Consider the following 19,337-nt stretch of genomic DNA (forward strand, 5'->3'; position numbering starts at 1 on the left):
AGATACAGTCAGATTCAGGAAGCGTTATCAATCATTTTTGCGCTGAGTAAATTTCATCAATTTCTTTACGGTCGCAATTTCATACTCGTCACCGATCACAAGCCTTTATTGTCGCTCTTTGGTCCAAGAAAACCAGTACCTGCTTTAGCTGCCAACCGCCTGGCCAGATGGGCTTTGACACTAAGTCAGTACGACTATAGAATTGAATATCGTAAGACAGCTCATCATGGCAACGCTGATGCACTGAGCAGACTTACTGCAAGTGCAGACCCAGTCTTCGACAGAGAGGAAGATGGAGAAGATTTCAACACTGTGTTTACAATCTCTACAGTTGGAAAACAGCTACGAGCTACTGACCCCGGAGTCATCGCTAGAGAATCCGCTAAAGATGACACCATATCCGTTGTCATGAGAAAAACGAGTCGTAAATGGTCTAAATCAGATTCCAAAACGGACAATCTTAAACCATTCTTGAAGATAAAGGACACGCTGTCAACGTCTCATGGATGTTTATTCTACGGATCAAGAATCGTTATTCCTAAGAGTTTGCAACGAGACGTCCTCAATATCCTTCACAACGGTCATTTTGGCATGCAACGCATGAAACAATTAGCGCGAACGATCGTATATTGGCCAGGTATTGATTCTGACATCGTCAATACGTGTCGTGGATGTGTTACGTGTGCAGAACATCAAAACAACCCACCAAAGGAGCCAAACCATCCATGGATAACGCCAGACTCACCGTGGAGCCGAGTGCACATCGATCACGCAGTGAATTTTATGGGTAATAACTGGTTAGTAATGGTCGACGCCTACTCAAATTACCCATGCATTCACTCAACCAGTTCGACGTCAACGAAAGCAACAACTCGCCTTCTGGAAGAGGACTTCGCTGACTTCGGCTATCCTCACGCAATCGTGTCAGACAACGCAGCATGCTTCACTTCTGACGAATTTCAGACATGGTGTAGGGAGAGGGGAATCAAACACCTCACTGGAGCTCCCTATCATCCCGCTACAAACGGTGCAGCAGAACGAGTTGTGGGAAGTTTTAAAAAGGCTTTGAGAAAATCGACTTTTCCTCCAAGACAAGCCTTGCAACAATTTCTTATGCAATATCGTCGCACACCTTTAGCTTCGGGTTCGTCAACTAGTGAATTGCTTCATGGACGTCAAATTCGTACATTGATCGACACACTCCGCCCATTGTCCACCTTAAATTCCAAACCACGTGTAACAAAAACGCGTTATGAAGTTGGGACACACATTTATTCCTTACGTTTTGGTAATCGAAATGACAGAGAGGCGAAATGGATTCCCGCAACTGTCACCAAAGTGTTGGGACCACGTAATGTCATGGTAACTCTCCAGAGAGACGGAACCACGTGGAAGCGTCAAATTGAACAAATAAAACCACGTTACAACCTTCCTCGCCAAAACGTATCTGCTTCAGCAAATGATACCAAATGATACGATTTCATTACTAATGCTACCGGTGATTATTGCGAGCGTTCATCATCGAATGCAGCTACCCCCGGAGCAGAAACGAATCGTGAATAGGATCGTGTCCAACTGAGAAGATCGTGTCGTACCAGAAAATTCCCCAATCGATTTTAGCCTTCGAAACTTCGAAATACTTCTCAGGCAAAACAGGGAGGTGTTATGGACTTATAGGAAAGAGTTGCTCCCCTTAGTTATTAGCTAATTGAATTTAGTTACAGCTTAATTAGTTATTATTCATTAAGTCCATTGTTTAAATATTATTTGTGCTTAACAAATATCAGAGTGGCATGCTCTAGAGAAGGATGCACTCTTTGTTCCTTACTTTTTATAGTTGAGTTACTTATACTATTTTTCCTTCTTAAAATGTTGTTGCGATATATTTGTATATACTCTAACTTATGCACAGTAATAAACTGTTCTCTCACATATTACTTAACGCTTCTGAGTTGAGGGATTCCACAATATTAATCTGGGGTCCCGTCAAAAAAGCAAAAAATATTATTATTATTATTATTATATTATTATTATTATTATTATTATTATTATTATTATTATTATTATTATTATTATATTATTATTATTATTATGTAGGATATTTTTAACAAATCTGATAATAGAAATAGAATTATTTTAAGACAGTAAAACTATCTAATTACAGATTCGAATGACTTTTTAACACATTCAACAAACATCTGCCTCTCTCGTGATTTGGACTGACGTTTGGGTGGGTACCTAACCGTGACATGTCAAAACAAAAAAAAAAAAAAAAAAAAAAAAAGGTCAATTGTCTAAATATTGACTTACAAGATCTAATGTAATCTAATGATTGTTTTACATCACTTCCTGATTCTCATGCCGTCAACATTTTTAAGAGGCTATGGATAGTTCGAAGTTGACGTCACTCAGGTCTTTGTTATTGTTTTTTTGTCATCCACGTTTATGAGTAATTCTCACCAAACTGCATTAACCAGACTATAAACGATCATGGATACACACAGTTTTCTGTGTTGGCCTGTTATACTTCCGGATGGCAATGTTGTGAACTTCTTAGCCAAGTGCATACTATCTATAGGCTCAGCAATGACGTCACCAAAAAGACAATACACAATGTTACACTATAGATAGAACGAAGTTGACGACACTCAGGTCTTTTTTATTATTTTATGCCATCCACGTTTATGAGTAATTCTCACTAAACTGCATTATCCAGATCATAAAAGTTTATGGTTACACATAATATTGTGTGTTGGTCCGTTATACTTCCGGATGGCAATGTTGCGAGTTTCTTGACCAAGCGCACAACATCTATAGATAGTTCGAAGATGACGTCACTCAGGTCTTTGTTATTGTTTTTTGCCATCCGCGTTTATGAGTAATGCTCACTGAACTGTATTAACCTGACTATAAACGTTCATGGATACACACAGTTTTGTGTGTTGGTCCGTTATACTTCCTGATGGCAATGTTATGAACTTCTTTGCAAAGCGCATACTATCTATTGAAATACACACCGTTTCCCGTCTGGCCTGCCGGACTGCGAAAAGACATATTTTACAAATTTGGCCAGAAAACTCGTCTTTCAAATACCGATCAATTAACATGACCTTCACCTTGTCAAAACCTCCCGAACCTGGAACGCTTTTTTGAAGTTCCAGTCTTGAGAGTTTTTGACAGGACTAGGGTCATTTGAATCCATTGATATTGGAAGGACAATTTCTTTGGCCTCATTTCCAAAATTGTGTTTTGTTCAGAGTACCGTAGTATCGTTCTCGATTTTTATTCCCAAGCAATCACGTGAACAGCTGACTTAACTGACCTCTTTGCTATTGTTTTCTGCCAGCTGCTTTAATGAGTGTCCGAAGTGGCCGAGTGGTTAAGGCATTACACTGTGGCCCGGAAGGTCCCGGGTTCGAGCCCCGCTTCAGGCACTTTCGTTTTATTCCTTGAGCAAGATTATTAACCCCCAATTTGCTCACTTGGACAACATGGGTGATTCCTGTTGACATCAGACATCTTGTTTGATGAAATGCCTATATTCCTTCGTGGAATGGCTTGGCGACGATATCTTATGATGTCGTGGCGGAAGGGCATAATTATTTTTATTTATTTTTATGAGTGGTTCTCACTTAACTGTATTAACCAGACCATAAACGTTTAAGGTTACACATTTTTTTTTTTTTTTTTTTTTTTTTTTTTTTTTTTTGCGCTGGTCGTTATTCTTCCGGATGGCAATGTTGTGAGCTTCGTTGCCAAGTGCACACTATCTATAGATAGTATGCGCTTGGCTAAGAAGCTCATATCATTGCCATCCGGAAATATAACGGACCAACACACAAAACGGTGTGTATCCATGAACGTTTATAGTCGGGTTAATACAGTTCAGTGAGCATTACTCATAAACGCGGATAGCAAAAAACAATAACAAAGACCTGAGTGACGTCATCTGCATACTATCTATAGATAGAACGAAGTTGACGTCGCTCAGGTCTTTATTATTGCTTTTTGCCATCCAGGGTTATGAGTTATTCTCACTAAACTGTATTAACCAGACTATAAACGTTAAAGGTTACACATAGTTTTGTGTGTTAGTACCCTTGTGAGGAATATAGGTATCAAAATTGTTCCAACTATCAGGAGCTCAATGTTTGCACGTCTGACCGGTAAACGGAAGGCCCAGGATCGATCCCCACTCAAGGTAGACTGATTTTTGGGATGGTTTTTTTTTCTTGTATTTTTTCTTGCCTTGTCTTTTTCTTACCTTTCATACATACTTGTTCAGTTCGTTATCTTACGTCATATCCTGCTGGCGGATGCGACTTTTTTAAGTAAACGCACATCAATTGATGCAATGCTTTAAAAAATCATAACATAAAAGGATTGCAACAATTGATCGGACAAGACGCTACTCGAACGAAAAGTTCCTCCAGCTCTAACCGACCAAGCTATCCAATCAGGGCAGAATCAGGAGACATATTATGTAGTCTCGACAGCACCGGCAACTGGGGGCCCCGATAGCTCAGTTGGTAGAGCACTCGCTTCACACGCAAAAGGACCAAGATCGATCCCGGGTGAAATCGAGATTTTTCTGACCCCCTGTCTACTCAGCAGTGAATGGGTAGCTGAGTCTGTTAGATCTGGCGGAAAGTACATTGCGATAGACTAGCGTCCTATCCAAAGGGTAGCAATTACTTGCTAATGTCCATTTCAAGCTTTAGAAACCGGGATAAACTCCGGCTCCATGGGCCCAATGGCTCTGAAGGACTGCTCTTTCACCAGCCACTGAATACTGTCAGTTTGTTCTGAAATTGTGTGCTCTATCAGCTGAGCTATCGGCATAGCCGTTGTACAAGTAAGTCTTACAACTCACCAACGTAACAACTGCCTTGATTAAAACCCGGTGTAAGATTACGACGTGTGGTTTCTAATAATAGATTCATAACCTGGAAATGACATCAAAATCGGTGGTCGTCGGAAAAACAACACGTCAGAGAATTCAGGGATCGGATTGGGCCGGTCAATGTCATAATGAAATGCACTATACAATGCCAAAACGCTTTCCCCCTAGTTTTGCCAGAATCGTACAACGGTAGAGAAAGATACCCCCCCCCCCCAAATCTAGACACGCCCCCAACTTGTCAACCAGTGCCAAACCTGAGAGTTCAAAGAAGCCGGCAAGAATTCTACTGCAACAGTTTGAGATTTTTTCTATTCTTTTCAATTGCCTTACATTTGTCTTACTGTAATATGTTTTGTTTTATATTACTGTAAAGCGCTTACAGCCTGTGACAACGGGGTGATACACTGTATAAATGCTTGATTATTATTATTATTATTATTATTATTATTATTATTATTATTATTATTATTATTATTATTATTATTATTATTATTATTTGAGATATTGTCGATTATCTCTCTTACTGAATCTATCGATATATAATTCCTTCCCCTTCAGACCAAACAAAATTCATTTTGTTCGGATGTTAATACGCTAGAATACTATAAGCCGTATTAATACACCACTGTACTATGAAATAAAACATTAAAAACATTTGGTCAGAAAACTCGTCCTTCGAATACCGAAATCAAATAATCTTCCTTGAAAAGTACCCAGTTTGAGACAAATCCTCATTCAAGACGTCCCAGGTTTAAGAGTTTTATACAATATGGCCGGTCATTTTAATCGACCGTCATTTATTGAAGGCGAGATTTCTGTTCAAATTTCTAAAAAATGTGTTTTAAATTCAGAGTACGTCATCAAGGTATGGAATGGCTGAATTCAATCGCATTTTATCACCTTTGACTCCAGACAGCAGGGAGTTCTGGTAGGATATTCTAGACAGGCACTGTAACGTTACGTTGTCAGGCATCAAGGGGGATAAATATCATATCCTTATTTGGTGGTCGGAGAGAGATAGAATAGCCTGCCTGACACATGAGCTGGGGGTCCAGACTGGGACTTGGTGGTGACAGACCATGGTGATAAGTGAAGGTCTATTTAGTTTGTAACCCACGAGGTCAGACTGGTGTTATGTCCGATCGAACTTGAGGAGAAAAAAAGATGCTTAACCCTCTCCTTACAAACTATAAGAAAATCGTCACATTCGTTACGATACAACCAACATTTTTTGATTCAAATTTCTTTTGTACATCATAAAAGTTAAAGAAAATAAACAATGTGTTGTAGAGCATGTTTTGCTAAAGAAATTATTTATCGAATTTTACTGCTATTGTGTCTGAGTGATCAAAAATCTATTTTGTGTTAGTTGGGTGTGACGTTTTGGGAAAAATCTTGAAAATGGCTGGAAAGGAGTTAAAGGGTTAAAGTCAAAATAATAGATACAGGATTGTGCGGCTATGTGATCGATCGGGTGCAGTCGCGATTTTTTCTGACCCCCCCCCCCCCTGTCTACCCAACAGTGATTGGGTAGCTGGGTCTGCTAGATCTGGCGGAAAGTTACTTTGCGATAGACTAGCGTCAGATCCAAAGGTAGCAGACAATTGCTATTGCGCCCGTTTCACGCGACAGAAACCGGGATTAACTCAGACTCCGTGAGTCAAATGGCTCTGAAGAACTTTAGTTTTAGAAGTTAAAAGATGCTTGAGATAAGACAATTAAGCCATTTTTAAATTAAGGGGACATAAACCCATCTCTCAAAAAATAGTCCAAAAAATACAAAACGAGTTTTTATGTAGTGAAATATCCACTAAACGTGCTCAGATCACTTTACAAAGAATCCCCAGCCAACAGCAACACTTAGGATGTACGATAAGTGACATGACGCCTATTAGAGATATTACAATATTTCCCGACTGAGACACAACGTTGTTAACGGCCAGGTACTCATTTTACATCTGAGTACGATGAGAGATTATGAGTAAAGAGCTTTTTATGCGTCACTCAGACCGGGACTCAAACTTGTACCTTCCGATTCGAAGGGTATGTCATATCACTAGACCACATAACCGCACGTAAGATGGGACACAACTTACAGAATGTCTTTGCGTCCTGAGGTGCTTCGAGTTCATTATCTTTAAAAAATGTAATGAAACCGTGAGCTCAATATAACACAACATCTACTAAACGTGTTCAAAGTGCTTTACAAGTAGTTCTAAGCCATTGCAACATGTAGGACAAGTCATAACTGTAAGGCTCAATATTTTAAATTTAATCCCTGACAACGGATATAGTGAGGAAATATGTGTGAAGAGCCTTCCCCCCCCCCCCCCAAGTAATCCAATTTTTATTGCCCAAACAGGACTCAACCCCGGGACCTACAGGTCACATTACGAGTGTCAATAAATCACTGTACCACGATGTCACACTCAAAACTAGTGAGTTACGGGATCCTAAGAAAGAGTAAGACAGTGGAAGTAGTCGACACAAATAGTTATTTCACAAAAATAAAATTGCCTTTATTCATCCCAAAGGGGAAATTTGTGTTAAGGTCTATTCCAAGGGAAGACTGGAATAATCCAGGCGTCAGACTTACTCAGGGCCACACAACAAAGCGTGTAGTTGAATTCGGTACCTTTTGGGTACGAAGCTAAGACCGTACCGCTGAGCAACGCTGCCCCCCCCCCCCCCCCCAAAAAAAAAACAAAAACAACAAAAACAAAAAACAAAAAAAAAAAACAAACAAAAAAACAAAACAACAAAAAAACAAAACGAAAACAAAACAAAACAAAACAAAAAAAGACAAAAAAAGACCCCACAAAAAACAACCCCCCCCCAAAAAAAAAAAAAAAAAAACAACAACAAAAGAACAAAACAAAACAAAACTACCCCTACTGTTATCTTTACAGTCTAAGCTTTAACAACAACAACAACAACACCATCAACAACAACAGTAAATTACAAGTTATAAAAAACGGAAGAACAATGAAAAATATATTATAAAAATTAACTAATGTTTATTTCCTATTTATTTATAATATGATATTAAATTTGGCAAAGAACCCAACAACATTATTCTGGTGTATGGAAAGGATAAGGTTGATTTCGTTATTTGGTTTTAGGGAGACAAATTGGTTTGAGCAAAAATCAAAGGAGCTGTATAATTTGGAAGGTTATCAATATTGTATGATGGTCGTGCAACAGTTAGAGATAGATAGATAGATAGAGCGAAATAGAGAGAGAGGGAGAGAGAGAGAGAGAGAGAGAGAGAGAGAGAGAGAGAGAGAGAGAGAGAGAGAGAGAGAGAGAGAAAAGGGGTAGAAGAGGAGATAGAAGGAAGAGAGAGAGAGAGATAGATAGAGAGAGATAGAGAGAGAGAGAGAGAGAGAGAGAGAGAAGGGATAGAAGAGATAGAAGGAAGAGAGAGAGAGAGAGAGTGAGAGAGTGAGAGAGATAGAGAGAGAGAGAAAGAGAGAGAGAGAGAAAGAAAGAGAGAGAGAGAGAGAGAGAGAGAGAGAGAGAGAGAGAGAGATTGTTTGTTTTTAAGGATTTTACGGCGCTTGCAACAAATTTAGGTTATATCAGCGCCAGTAAAAAGTATTAAAATGGGGTAGTAAAAAGTTCTAGAATTACAGATGTAGAATCCAAAAGCATATCATCAAAGTACTTAGTTTGAGATCACCTATAAGTCTCATCCGGACACAAGCACAAGATCCAACAAAGAGGAATACTCTCAAATGCTTACATTATACGTTCAAAATAACAAATACAATAATACATAACATAGATTTACAAGGAAAAAAATAACAAAATAAAATAAAAATATATATATATATATATATATATATATATATATATATATATATATAGAGAGAGAGAGAGAGAGAGAGAGAGAGAGAGAGAGAAAGGGGGGGGGGGGAGCGGTAACAAATAGAGGAAAAGATGATAGATGAATAGAGATTTGGTCACAAAGTTTTAAATTATTTTTAATTCTTTAAAGAGAAAAATGTTATAATAAAAGCAAGAACAAAAAAAAAATCAATGATAACATCGATAATAATAATAATAATAATAATAATAATAATAATAATAATAATAATAATAATAATAATAATAATAATAATAATAATATAATACTAATAATAATAATAATAATAATAATAATAATAATAATAATAATAATAATAATAATAATAATAATAATAATAATAATAAATAATAATAATATTGCGCATCACAAGCTGTTGTTAGATCCACACAATTACAGTCTATAAATAGCTTTGGATTCTATTCATGGCGACCACATCATGTAAATAATCTATAAACATAAATTATTTATTCTCGCCAGCTTTGATCTGTCACAAGATTTGGTTATGGACAGGAGAATGGTGAGTAGGATTTTAAAAACGATATAGTAATATTACTTTTAGGAGCGAAAGCAACCATTGTCTTTTAACGTTAATACGAAAACGTTAAGATGCTGAAAAAGAAGCATCTTCCATTGATTATATTTCCACCTCTCTCCCTAAATAGAACGCGTAATAATATCAAGTTTACAATAATTATTTGTAACGTCGGATTATCAAACGTTGGATTTCACTAAAAATAAAACTCTTTAAAAAGAAGTATCTTTTGAATGTTTTTGAACATGTCTTCTATTCAAAGATGACGAAATAGGAATAGATTGAGGGGTAGAATAAAAGATTTCTTACACTCTTGCGTTTTGGAATTCGAACTTTGTCCCCAACGCCCACTCGCAAGCTCGTGCATGGTGTAGTAACACGTCCGGAATTCCAAGAATGCAAGAGTCTAAGAATCGTATATTCTACAATCAACCCAAAATCTGTATTAACCTCAAAATGCTTAAGAGGAAACTCCGATTAAGAGACACAAGTTTGAATAGCTGTTTTGTTCAATGATGAAATGTGGCTTTTAAAGTCATTGTTATGCCCTGACACTGGTTGATAGGACATATCCCAAACGAGTCCGGAGTTTTCTTAACTCCTCAACCACCCAATCAGGGGGTTCGAACCAGCGATGAACGAGGGCTGAGGAGTTCAGAAAAACTATCAACCCCAAAAGGGTTCGGACAACTCCGGACTCGTTCGGGTTACGTCCTCGCAACCAGTGTCAGGGCATAACATTCCTCGAACTGTCAAATATAGTGCGAACTTGGGAAAAGTTGCACCTAATTTGTTTTGTACAAATAAATACAAACAAAAAAATAAAAACTTTCGCATTTATATAGAGCAATATCCATTAAATAATCCATGATTTATCTAAATTTCTATTGTGTATAAAAGTGTTACGGGATTGCTCGAATATGGAATATTAATAATAATTGTAAAAAATCTGATTTAATGAATTAAATAATGATATAAATTACATATAAACGTTATCTATCACAGCTTATTTTGTATTGAATATCCGACAATTTAACAATAAAATCCATGGATATTAGAATAAATGGTTTATGTCAGTTTATGATCATTGTCAAAGCAAGGTACCGTAATACGGCACAAATCAAGTTTTCAATTTATTTCATAAGATTGAAAAGATTGTTAGAAAACCCAACAAGTATCAAAGTACCAAAATATTGACATCAATAAAAAGTCTATATCAATAATTGGATTCATTATTATAATCTGCGTAGTGATAAATTGCAGGAAACGGATATCACATACTTTGCGATAAAAAATCATATAAGCAACAAACAATAGTGAAATAATATTCATATTGTAATCAAATAAAACAATAAAAAATATACCTATATCGATTCTTTTCTCAAGTAGATTTATGGTCAGTCTTTATATGAAATTAACTATCAGAAAATGAAATGTTTTCCATGATGACGTCATTGTGGAAAACTCAATATTATAGTGCTGTAACAGCTACAAGTTAAATGCAGAGGACATACAGGAAAGAATCAATTTAGTAAAATGATGAAATACATACCATATTAAATCTACAACAAATATTCAGGAATAGTTGAATTCAGTCAAGGATTTTACGTTTGCATCTTGATTTACCAGTCACTACCTGGATTCACTGAGACAATTTAGTCCATAGAAAAATGAATCAGACGATCGGGATTTGTGATTAATTAACCGTCATGCGACCATTATTTACCTGATAATAACTGTATGTTAAATCATTATCATGAATTTTCATGACAGCCAGGCGACGAAGGCTTCAGTGAGTAATTCCGTTTTCACGTATTACCTGGTTTTGTGGTAATATAAAAACTCACCATTCAACAGGTCACGGGTCAATCTAAATTCCTGACCTCCCTTGACTTGCACCACAGATCCCAAATTCAAAACAAATATATGTTATGTCAACAAACAATTTACACACCCTGTAGATTTTACACATTGCACAGACTTTTTAAAAATCACAATTTATAATTGTTGTGGTCAACAGCTTTTCAAGATCTAAAACGAAAAATATGCAGACCAAATCTTAATACAAAACGGGCCAAAACATCAATCTTGAAGTCAAATAAAACATCAAAATATGAAACTTGGAATGACCTTGTTTCTTTGATTTAAAAAAAATGACCAATTCATTGTCCATCAGAATGCTAGGTGTCCCCACGACCAAAATCTTATGTAAATTAGGAATTGGGTGATCCAGCTCCAGCTGCATTTTTTTATCACCATCACCTTGTGGTCGTTTTGTGGGACTCTTGGAGATCTGAAGGACCCCCTTGTCGTCTGAGTGGGCCATCTGATGTAGGTTTGGATCTGAGTACCTCAGCCCGTCTCTTGAGGAGGGCTGGTACAAATACAGATATAGTGAGAAATAAGAGCAAAACTGTTTTGATACTATCAGATCAATAAACCTAATTTCGATAATTTAATCTTTCATTAATTTTGTTACAACAGCTGCTGCGTCCATTCTTGTTTCGTCTCTTTTGAAATATAACATCAAAATTTTGCTATTTCCATTTTATTCCCTTTGTCGTCAAACGACAGATTATTTCTGACTTCGGACATTTATCAATACAGTAAGAGGACAGACACCACTTGCAAGACAAGCACAGAGTCAAATGGAATAATCGAATACGGAAATATCCCTTGTCAACTACTAAGTATTTAAAAAGATGAAACAAAAACAGTAAAGGCTTCGACTTGAAAGGATACAAAATAAGAACGATCTGAAAACGACCCATTCGTCAGTAAAGCAAAATAATGAACAAAGAAATGGAAATAAATATTTTGTTTATATATCATTGCATCGTAGATGACAAAAAGACTATGAGACATAAAAATGGTTAGAATCTAACGGTGATTTACACCATAAATAATATCGTAAAAATTCTTCGTAAGAACATCCTCTATTCAATAATTGGCAGACATGTTAATGCTATAGTGCAGTAAAAAGGTCATTCATAGGCGAATAAAGCAACAATTAATTTTCTTCTTTTACTAATTTGTGACCTGTTGCCTCAAGACGTTGTTATATTTGGGTTTGGAATTCATGCCAAAAAGGGATTTTTAAAGTTAAAATGGCCAGAAAGAAAAAAAAACAGATTTACGATTCTGTCACATTAAGAAACGTTGTCCCTTGATCTCAGTAAAACACACAATATTCACTCGTTATACCGTTTCAATGGCGATAGGCCTAAATTATTGTGACGTTACATCGTTTCAATGCAATAGGTCTAAATCATTGTGACGTTATATGGTTTCAATGCAATAGATCTAAATCATTGTGACATTATATCGTTTCAATGCAACAGATCTAAATTATTGTGACGTTATATCGTTTCAATGCAATAGATCTAAATCATTGTGACGTAATATCGTTTCAATGACGATACGTCTTAACTTTATTCGAATCTTCCGTTTATCTAAAAGAAATAAATGTTTTACAAGTGTATTTCCGCTGTGGCCATCATGAGTGATTACAAAGCCAGCAAAGTGTCCTTGAAGTCCTGGAATGAAATCATCCGGCGTTGAGATCGGTCAAAAACCTGGAATATGTCCATGAAATCTTGTGGACAGAGATGGTATCCTAGTGACGTCAGAGATTGTTTCAACTCTCCCTCCTCGATGAAAGAGTTCCCGTTGATGTCAAAGGTCTTGAAAGACCCGCGAAGTGTCTTGTGCTTCTTCAACAGCTGGAAAGAAATGTAGATGTTAAATTAAAGTAAATTGAGCTTATATATAGTGCAATATCCACTAAACGTGTTCAAAGCACTTTACAAAAAGTCCCTGACCAACAGCAACATGAAACATAGATATTATCCGCTTGGCTAAGAAGCTCACAACATTGCCATCCGGAAGTATAGCGGACCAACACACAAAACTATGTGTAACCTAAAACGTTTAAGTATGGTTAATACACTTTACTGAGAATTACTCATAAACGCGGATGGCCAAAAAAACAATAACAAAGACATGAGTGACGTCAATTTCGATCAATCTAACAAGACATGGCGTGTGAGATAAAGATCTGAAAAAGTGTGTATGAAACAGTGTCAGACAAAGCTGAAATATAAATACAATACCCCCCCCCCCCTTTGACTGGAGATCGAACCTCAGACCTACTGATACTGATAACGAATCAGACAAGTTACCACTACACCACAGTGGCTGCCCGATAGCTGGACAAATTAACACACTTTTTCAGATCTTCACGGTGAAGTATTACTAGACTGACGAGATATGTCACATATGATTTGACTTACCATTTCTTTGAGCTCGACGAGAACGTCATGCAGAGTGAGTGCCCTTGATGTGGGACTGGCCTGAAATTAGATACAAGATGGAAGAAGTCGTCAGTCATTTGGAAATAAAGCAAACACCCAAGAAGCTGGACCACCGCCAGCTATTCTTGGAATTCGAAGAATATAGACAATGTTACACTGAACTAAAATGAGTATAGAAACTCAAAAAGACTTAATACGAAAGGTTTCGGGCTCAAAACCCTTCCTTCCGCATACAACAACACACACAAAAAAACAAAACAATGCAAACACCCAACATTTTGGATCAAAACATGCTTTTTTGTAATCTGAGGAATATAAAAATAGGTTACGTTGAATATAAATTACTGTAACAACTTTTAAAAAAAGGACAACACAGAAATGGTGGAATTGCTGCAATTACAAAGTGGGAATTTTAGGGTCCAGGAACTGGAGTGAGATACAGATTTTAAAAGGTGTTCACTGTTTCATACACACTTTTAAAGATCTTTATCTAGACATTGGGGCCGAAGCGGCTGAGTGGCTTAGGCCTTGGATGTGATCCGGAAGGTCCCGAGTTCGAGCCCCGTTTCTGGCACTTTCGATTTATTTCCTTGGGCAAGATTATTAACCCCCAATTTGCTCACATTGGACAACATGGGTGATTCCTGTTGACATCTTGTTTGATGAATTATCTATATTCCTTCGTGGAATGCCTAGCCGACGGGATCTTATGATGTGGCGGAAGGGCAAAAAATCTTTTATCTAGATGCATGCGGAAAATTTGAGAAGCGAATAGAATCTACAAATTTTCAAATGATATGGCTATTTCATTTTTTGACGCATTATTTTGAAACATCACCAAACAGACTGACAACAGAATATTATAATAATCTAGGAGTAAACCCCTCGAGCTTTTCCATCCATTATCTGTACTAACGTGATTTAGACTTATGTCCTAAGATAACCAAATTTTGAAAATAATATTGGACGAGACATGTTTTTGGAATTGTTTGTTTGGCTCGAGTGTTGTCACCTTTTTGTTGTTTTTAGAATACAAATACTCGTACGACGAATACATGCAAGGACAATGACATGGAGTGACTGTTTGGCCCATGGTACTATGTCTCATCCTGGTTTCTATAGCGTGGAAGGACGTTATTCTGTAGCAAAAGCACTTTTCTAACAAGTCCAGCTACCCAATCCGTGTTGGGTGATCAGGATGGTAAAAAAAAACCCAGTCCCTTTGCGAATGAAGCGGGTGCTCTATATTATTATTATTATTATTATTATTATTATTATTATTATTATTATTATTATTATTATTATTATTATAATTAATTATTATTATTATTAATATAATTATTATTATTATTATTAATTATATTATTATTATTATTATTATTATTATTATTATTATTATTATTTATTATTATTATTATTATTATTATTATTATTATTATTATTATTATTATTATCAAATCTTATTTTTAAATACGTGTCTTTATCGACAACTGAAATTCAAGTCTAAATAAAAGGAAAGAGGAAATTTCAACAATTTGTTATCTGCAATGAAAACCTAATTTAAAGGTTATAAGTTAAGGGTAAAAATGAATTTCGAGCGCCAAGCTGACCTCCTACATAGCATCGTCTTGAGACGATGGGTTACATATAGAGGAAAAGGAAATGATGTCATTAACTTAAATGCCAGCTGATCACATCGACAATTTAAAAGAAACTTAACACACCTTGAGCAAGTCACCTCGCCCTATCTAATTTTGAGGCGCTGCACTGCGGCTGACACCAGGATTATTTCAATATTGCCTTAGAATAGAAACTGGAGACTAATTTCCCATTCGGTACGAATGAAGTGAATTCTATTTTATTTTTATTTACACTTAGTCTTCATTGCTCACTTTACTATGTCTTGGGTTATTTGTGCGGCTATGTGGTCTAGTGGCTTGGCACTCGCTTTCGAATCAAAGGGACCTGGGCGTTCGAGCCTCGCTCGGCGCACAGTTGAGTCCTTGGAAAAGACTCTTTACTGGCATTCTCTCACCGTACTAAGTTGTAAAATGAATACCTGGCCGTTACAGCGTTGTCTATGTCGGAAAAAAATTGGAATATCGCCTAACAGGCGTCATGTCTCTTTCTACAATTTACTTGTTGCTGTTGGTCAGGGACCCCTTGTAAAGCGCTTTGAGCTTTAGTGGATATTGCGCTATATAAAAGCTCAATTTTTTTATTTCGATCCTCTCTCGAGATATGAAGCCCCTTGAAGACCACGAGGAATGGAAATTAAATTTATCGATGTAGTGATTTCCATTGATTATCCGTGGCTGGTACATCTGACGTAGAACTCGGTCACGTGATAAATCACACAGGTGTCCATTGGAGGACAGGGAGAGGTTAGAATGAACTCATGAAAGTAGAAAACGGTAGGGGCTTCCTGAAGCCGGTGATCGTAAAATACTAAAGAAAGAGTGAAAATGGAGAGGCTTCGTATGGCAACAATACAGACAATGGACGTTTCGGGTACAAACCCTTCGTCAGCACGACAATACACAAGTTTTACAAGTTAATTTGTGTATTGTTGTGCTGAAGAAGGGTTTGTAGCCAAAACGTCCATTGTCTGTTTTGTTCCCATACGAAGCCTCTCCATTTTGACTCTTTCGTTAGTATTTAATGAACTCATGACCGTCTCAAGGCCTTTCAAGGGATATTTAACCTCTTTAATACTGACCTGCAGGTAACAACCATTAATGTGTGTGTGTGTGTGTGTGTGTGTGTATGTGTGTGTGTATATATATAGTATGTAATTCTATGTATGTATGTATGTATGTATGTATGTATGTATGTATGTATGTATGTATGTATGTATGTATGTATGTATGTATGTATGTATGTATGTATGTATGTATGTATGTATGTATGTATGTATGTATGTATGTATGTATGTATGTATGTATGTATGTATTCATCATCATTATCATCGTCATCAACACTAAAATCATTATTACCTCTGAGACATTCTGTGGCAAAGTCTGAAACTTCACTGTTCAAATTAATACTCCAGCTCTATACATTGTACATTATTTTAGGAAATGGTATTATGTCAATGAATATGTTACCCTTGTTACATTATCATGTATATTTCCTGAAATAAACAATAAATTAAATAAAATATTCATGAAACTCATACAAAATCGACACATGCAATGGATTGTCGACACGGAGAGACTGTCACTTTCACAGAAAGGTTCATTACCTAGAAACGGGCTACAAGAACATGTGTTTTCGTTAAAATGTGCAGTATCAGATTTTTTACACTCATCGGGAAAATTATATTTATGCTTTGTAGACATAAAAGATGCATTTGGAAGTATAGATCACGAATTTATGCTACGTCAACTTAATGAATATTCATATCCTTCAGTATTCATCAACATTACTAAGGATATTTATAACAAAGCATCATTTCAAGTAAAAGTCCGAAATCACCTCACAAATACAATCTACAGAGACAAAGGTATAATCCAAGGATGTCCATGGTCTGTAATTGTCTTTGAACAAGGAATAGATAAATGGCTAAGATGGATCGAACAAAACCATACCTCTCCGCAGATGCCACTACCCATCCAAGGTTACGTTGACGACGTCACGTTACTAGCAAAAAGTGAAGAAGTAATGAATCAATTGTGCAATAAAACAACTCAATTTATGAATGCAACGGGAATGAATATAAAACCCCCAAAATGCGCCATAACATCTGGCCAACGTTCAGGTAACAACTGGAACAAAAAATTCAAATTACCAACAGTAAGAATACAACAACATGAAATACCAACATTAGAAAAAGAAGAATTTTACACGTATTTAGGACACAACATCAACCTGACAAACAAAAGTGATGAACATCAACGAAAAACGATAATCGAAAAATTTAGAAACAATATGAACCTTTTAGATGTTTCCCCTCTGCCGTCTTCAGCCAAACTGTGTCTTTTGAGTCCAATGTGCTTTTCAATTCTAATGTTTTATTTTGTTAATCTCATGTTTACCGAAAAGGACCGTAATGAAATTGAAAATATAATTGTGAACAAAGTTAGAAATTGGTTACATTTAAATAATTCGAGTACAAGGTCATTCATGTTTTGTCCAAGATCAAAAGGTGGTCTCGGGTTACCAAACCCTAAAATAATTTATTATGCAAAACACCTATCCTTTGCCCTGTCCATCCTCAATTGTGACGATGACAGTGTGAAGATAACAGCCACAAACAGCCTGAACCTTCATCTAACGAAAAGAAAAATTCTACGCGCCTCATTAGACGAAAACGAAGAAAACACTTTTCTGACGGTTTTTGTCACAACGGCAAACGCCTTCAAAATAATACAAAAGTTAATTGGCCAAAGTCATTTTGGGTGGATCTTTTTGAAAAGTGTATCCGCCAAAATGTTTCCTTAATAAAAGATGAAGATTATGTGATGTCTGTACAGGCTGATAGTGACGTCAGTTGTTCTTTTAAGTCCCCAAAATGTTTTCAAAACTTCCTTAAAAGTGTGAGACTGAATGAGATAGCTACCCATTTCCATGAACTGGCGTCCCAAGGAAGAATTGTTAGAGAAGCCACTGGGGTAAACCACGCTCTCTCCTCCAGTTTCATATTCAATCATAAATTCCCTGACGAAATTAGAACGTTTGCTATAAAATGCCGCTTGCAGCTTCTGGAGTGCGACAGTCTACTTCATACATATTACCCATTGTCGTACTCCAAAGGCTGCAAGATCTGTAATCATCGGTCAGATACGGTATCTCACGTTGTAAACGGATGTACAAAATTCAAATTAATATATCAAAAACGACACAATAGAATTGTTGACATTATTTTTGACAAAATACCTAAAAACGACACTACTCAAATTTTCAGAGACACATTCACCAGACCAAGTTTTTTCGACAGTGACAAATCCTCATTTAATACTAACAGTAATCGACCGGACATTTTAAAAATCAACAAAGAAATGAAAACAGCCCAAATTGTTGAAATTTCAGTCCCATTTGATGCTCATATTAACAAGTCATTCCAAACTAAATTTGAAAAGTACTTTCCTTTATGCATGGAAATAAATGCTCTTGGATATAAATCCGAGGTTATCGTTCTTTCTGTAGGTAGCCTCGGCTATGTCCATGGTAGATATGTGAATGGCTTAAAGATTCTGGGCATTAAAAGCAAAGAAGCAAAAGTCCTTTCAAAATATATAAGCAACAGTGCCATCATTGGCTCTTACAAAGTTTGGAGACAAAGATGTAAAATTCATCATAATTAGTAGCACTACATATTTAATAATATAGATATTTGTCTATTTATATATCCCTCTATCTATATGTATCCATCTATTTGTCAAATATTCCAAACATATCAATTTGTATATGATTGTAATAATCAATTTAATTTTTCATTACTGTTTATTATTATTATTATTATTATTATTATTATTATTATTATTATTATTATTATTATTATTATTATTATTATTATTATTATAATTATTTTTATCATCACCCATCATCATCATCATCATCATCATCATCATCATCATCATCATCATCATCATCATCACATCATCATCAACATTCATCATATTATTATTATTATTATTATTATTATTATTATTATTATTATTATTATTATTATTATTGTCATTATTATCATCATCGTAATTATTAGTACTGTTGTTA

General features: G+C 36.0%; 1 protein-coding gene across 1 annotated transcript in view; it reads right to left on the minus strand.

Moving 5' to 3' along the window:
• Positions 1-12,320: 12,320 nt before the first annotated feature.
• Positions 12,321-19,337, minus strand: part of LOC144967673 (EF-hand calcium-binding domain-containing protein 6-like) — a 55,764-nt gene continuing 48,747 nt past the window's right edge. Inside the window, exons 19-20 of the mRNA XM_078905201.1 lie at positions 13,599-13,658; positions 12,321-13,028 (exon numbers count right to left, since the gene is read on the minus strand). Coding sequence (XP_078761327.1) covers positions 12,813-13,028; positions 13,599-13,658 — 276 coding nt within the window. The 3' untranslated portion in view covers positions 12,321-12,812. The remainder of the gene's footprint in view (positions 13,029-13,598; positions 13,659-19,337) is intronic.

This window comes from Berghia stephanieae, chromosome 3 (assembly GCF_034508935.2).
Source record: "Berghia stephanieae isolate SIO BIC M18660-M18661 chromosome 3, UCSD_Bste_1.3, whole genome shotgun sequence".
Lineage (NCBI taxonomy): Eukaryota > Metazoa > Mollusca > Gastropoda > Nudibranchia > Aeolidiidae > Berghia > Berghia stephanieae.